This window comes from Egretta garzetta, unplaced genomic scaffold (assembly GCF_000687185.1).
Source record: "Egretta garzetta isolate BGI_Z169 unplaced genomic scaffold, ASM68718v1 scaffold770, whole genome shotgun sequence".
NCBI lineage: Eukaryota > Metazoa > Chordata > Aves > Pelecaniformes > Ardeidae > Egretta > Egretta garzetta.
Window position 1 is genome coordinate 16,206 of NW_009258389.1, and position 4,776 is coordinate 20,981.

Sequence of the window (4,776 nt, forward strand, 5' to 3'; positions counted from 1 at the left end):
GTGGCCTCATCCACTCGGACAGCCTTGGGTTTGATTCCCAGGTCCACGCTAGCTGTGTCCAAGCTGCGCTGGTTGGTCTTGGCATTGTAGCAGGAAGCTGAGCGGCAGTGGTCCCGCAGCCAGACAAAATCGAATCGCATCAGGGTGTTTGCATACCGGAGCTCTGCGAAGAAGGACAGGCTCAAAAGATGCGCTGGTGTGAACAGTGAGGAAAAACAAAGCCAAGAACTGAAGCCGAAAGCCCACAAGTCACGATCCCACTTATAGGGGATGCAGAGGCCCTCTGCACACGTGAATTCAGCTAGCTTGTCGTCCGATGAGCATCTTCATGGCAGGCCTGGCTGTCGGTGATCTCGCCACGGTCTCCCTTTTTACCAAGTCTACAGGCAATCTCATCCCGCAGCAGGAAGGAGCACGGCTGACAAACGTGTTGGTCACACGCTTACATCTGCCATCTCTCTTCGACAAGGAGTAAATTCAGAGCTGTGCAGAAGCTGTTGTACATAACAACGTCCCCCCCTCCATGTAGTTGCAGACCCCAGCACAGGAATACAGGTAAGAGTCAAGCAAATAATCATACCAGCGCCCAAATTATAGAAACATAGAATCATTTAGGTTGGAAAAGCCCTTTAAGATCATCAAGCCCAACTGTTACCCTACCCCTGCCATCCCACCACTCAACCCTGTCCCTGAGCACCGCGTCTGCCCAGCTGTTAAATTCCCCCAGGGGTGGGGACTCGACCCCCTTCCCTGGGCAGCCCCTTCCAGTGCTTAACAACCCTTTTGGTGAAGAAATACAAACGTTACAGACAACATCAAGCCCTGGATGCAAAGCTTTGATATCCATTTAGCATTACAATAAAGCCTCTCCTCCTTGTTCCACCCTGGAACAGCTTAGGAATACTCAAAGCCCTTCAGAAGGGGGGCAGAGCCAGCAGAGGCAATGGGAGAACCCGTGCTGCTCACCTTTGAAACCCAAGTATCTGCGGTCACCCTGCAGTGGGAAAACAATATCCTTTCTCGGGGCCATGGGTTGGATAAAGTACCAAGCAATTAATTCCCTTTGCTTATACGTGCCTCAGAGTACCACCACCTAGCTAGCCTGATTAGCCATCACCCAGGCAGACAGGCCATGGGGAAACACGTGCCTCAGTTGCCAAGCCACCTCCGAAACCAAAAGGACAAAGATCAGCATTAGACAGCATTTATAACTGGCTTGTGGTGTTAATGCACATGAAGACACGCTCGCCTTGCTTGTTCTTTAAGCAGTCTCACAGCGAAGTATGATTTGCGTCAAAAAGGCTTTTCTCCCCCCCTGCCTGCCGCTGCTCTTGCCGTCCAGCCACACAAACAGACGAGCTGCTTGCAAACCTGCTCCAACAACTGTGTTTTTAAGGAAAACCTGCACAGTGGGGGGCGAGAGAGCAGGGCACACACCAAGCCAGCCGTCCCGCCTGCCAGTCAGAGCCCCGAGCATCACACAGAAAGCAAGCGACTGCCAGGGCAAGGCTCAAGTGCAGTTATTTTTCAGGAATCCCTTGATTTGATTTCTGATTTAGCACTGCTTCATTTATTGTAAAAGTCTTGCTACCAGCAGACAAACCTGCTCTGTCCTGCCTTTGGGAACTCCCAAAGGGAACGTGAAACGCAGACTCCAGCGTGCATCGCTCTCATGAGGGCCGTATTAGAATAAAAAAACAAACAAAAAAAATCACTCCCAGGGAACAAGGTCAGGAAAATCTCATCCCTCTCCCCAGACAGACTCCAAAGCAGGTACCCATGCACCCAGCACACCTACCGAGGTGGTCGCCGTGTAACTGCCAGGCACACTTCAGGGACTCTGGGGCCGTGTGATGGCAGCGAGCCACAGCAGCGGGGATGGTCCCTCTGCCACGGGGCAGCCACGGCGAGCGATGTCGAGCACTTCCACTCAGCTGGCACGGCACCTTGAACAGACACGCCAGGCTCCTGCACCACATCCTGAGCAGCCGGGAGAGAGAAAGAGGGGGAAAAGAACACAGTGACTCTGCTGTGCTACCGCATCGCATCCCGGTCTCGATCTCCGCGCTCTTATGCCAGGCACCGTAAGCTCTTCTGGGAAAGCTGCTATCATCCTCCACAGTTGTAATTTACTGACAAAAGAGGCAAGTGAGAACTAGCCCACTGAGGAGAATAAAAGAAGTAGGCACGATGACTGGCAGCCTGGCCAGAGAAGAGAGTCACCTAACTCCCAGGCACCGTTTGGACACGAAAAATAGCTAAACACAGAGTTTGGCGTGTCTTGTATTAAACGCCTTCCCTGCCAAGTCTGAGTACCAGTGGCACTTCTGCATCCTCCCAGTGACAACGCACCCAGGCACGCTGCCAAGCTTTTGCCAGCGCCTAGAATCCATGCTCACAGGCGACAGAGCAATCTCCACAAAGCTGGGTGCTTTGCCCCCGTTTAGACCAGCCACGGCAGTTACTTTTGCAGGTATCACCAATAACCCCGGAGGAAGACCATGAAGTTGCACATCAAAACCAGCTGCCCTCAAAAGCTGCATGTAATGGAAGCAACAGGGAATTAACCTTTAGGGGGTCAACAAATCTTTTACACCAACAAGCTGACCCAATCCTCACGCATCAGCAGGCAACAGGAGGAGGAGAGATGAGGGAGCCTTGCTTATTTTGTGACCACCATAAACCACAGCAGAAAATGAGTCCCAAGAAGAAGCAAATGAGACCCGAGGATTTATCAGGCAAAGCAACTCCAGAAGAGGCAGCTGTGTGCTCAGTGCTCTCCTGCAAAATGCTGGCGACACCTCCTCTGCTGCAGGTCTTGTCCCCTCTCCGGCCTTCCCAGTTTGAATTCACCATTCCTGGATAGAACTACAGGGATGAGGGAAACGGAGAAAAGTGACCTTGGTTAGAGAAGCAAGAACTAGAGGAATCCAGTAACTGGGTCAGTTCTAGAAAAACATATGCAAAACAATGAGGAGGTTGAAAATCTCCATGTCCTCTGAAGGACACAGCTGGCATGGAAGAGAAACCAGCCGTGGCGAACCTTGGGCTAGAGATTAGAAGGTGATTGCTCAGGGGGAGATTTGCAATAACTCTTCAATACAAAGAGCGAGGGCAAAAACCTTACAAGTTTTAAGACACGAAGCTGTGGTCTAAATGCCCCGTCATGTTTACTAAGTTCTGGAGGTCAGGTCTCAACCCAGCAGGATTTTAACAGCGCTTTGGCCTGTTAAGCGCACAGAAACGCGGTATCACTGGATAAGACACAGACTCGGAAGGCATTTCTTATCCTAGGCTTCTGATTTTCCTTCATTTCTTATCTGGAAAGCACAAGCACCGGCGCTGCGGCTGTCCAGCCTGCTTCTCCACTTCATAGCTGACTCAGTGCAGAGATCATAAAAGCTGGTAATAAGAATAAAATCAAGGGAGGTGCCGTATTGCCAGACAACAACTTCACTTTCATAAAGAGTGTGTGGCTTGAGACCAAGACGGATGCTTTTCAGCCACCGAGTTCTACGAGGTTCTTGACCACAGCCTGTGCACCGGTCACCAACAGCTTCAGTGCTGCAGAAAGGTTTCAGATCAGAAGTTTCTGATTTCTGTGCCTGCTGAAGTGCAATACTCACTCCTCAGCGGGCTGCAGGGAGTCGGGCTGTCCTGCAAAGCAGCTGGTTTCAGACCAGAAGCTGACATTTGGCTCCACATAGCAGGAGCAGAGGCACTGGGAGCTCCTTGCGTGCTGCCCGACACCTGCAGTAACCAAGATCTCTGCTAACACAGCCGACCTTGAGCGTCGAGCACTGCTGCGAAGCTCACGAAACTCTTCATGGATGCTGACCGAGCAGCAACATCCTGAAAGGCTCCAGCATCCTCGCTACAGAGAGAGCAATTGGGGCACCAGAGAGCTTACACAGCCTGAGCCAGAGTTACTGGGCACCTGAAGGCACATGGGAATACTTGCTTCTCCCTTCGGTGGTCTCCAGCCAGCCAGAATACCAGTTTTTGTAGAAACGTCAATGCTAATTCTGGGAGAATGCTTTCCAACCCTCGCCAGCTTTGAAAATTTAGTATAGGAAAAAGAATTAGCCGAATTTGGTACACGAGCTTAATAACCAAGTGAAGAAAATCTGCAGCTACAGAAACCCAGGAGCTGACTATGAAGTTTATCGGCTTCACAAAGCTTAAAGAAATGATTTCACTTCCTGAAGCAAGCATTACAACTTGCAAAGCTTAAGACTATTCTTTGAGACAGACAGGCAGGAGGGAAGCCTGTCCAGTTTGGCTTTTGGATATCAAGGATATCCACTAACCCAGGAAAGGGGAAAGAAAAAAAAAAAGCCACAAGCTTGTTTGCACTCGCCTGGTATCTCCTCACACAGGACTCAAAACCGATAGGAAAAGCTCATTGACAAATCCATTTAGAAGGTGGCCTCTGCCTGGGGCAGCTCCAGCCCTGGTTATCTCTTTCTGCATGTGTTCCTTTTATCGCGTCCTTTTCCAATATCAAAACTTGCCAGAGAATAAACACAGGTAATGGTAAGCAACCCAGATATTTAATCTGATCAACGAGACCTCTTGCTTCTCTGCTGCTCTCGCTGGAAGCAGACACCACAACCAGCTCACAGAGAAGCCTTAAACTAAATCTTTCCAAGAGATAGCAAATCTAAGAGGAGCTGAAAACAACAAAAAAATCTATAAGATTAGACAGGATTTATGTTCAGGCCTTGTGTTTGTTTAATCAGAGCTAACAGCTCTCTCCTGGCTGGAATTAGCTGT

General features: G+C 50.1%; 1 protein-coding gene across 1 annotated transcript in view; it reads right to left on the reverse strand.

Annotated features, from left to right (window-relative positions):
- The window catches only part of TMLHE (trimethyllysine hydroxylase, epsilon), a 15,731-nt gene that overhangs the window by 9,695 nt on the left and 1,260 nt on the right, over positions 1–4,776 (reverse strand). Inside the window, exons 2-3 of the mRNA XM_035898037.1 lie at positions 1,799–1,980; positions 1–163 (exon numbers count right to left, since the gene is read on the reverse strand). The exon at positions 1–163 is cut by the window's left edge and continues 1 nt beyond it. Coding sequence (XP_035753930.1) covers positions 1–163; positions 1,799–1,980 — 345 coding nt within the window. The remainder of the gene's footprint in view (positions 164–1,798; positions 1,981–4,776) is intronic.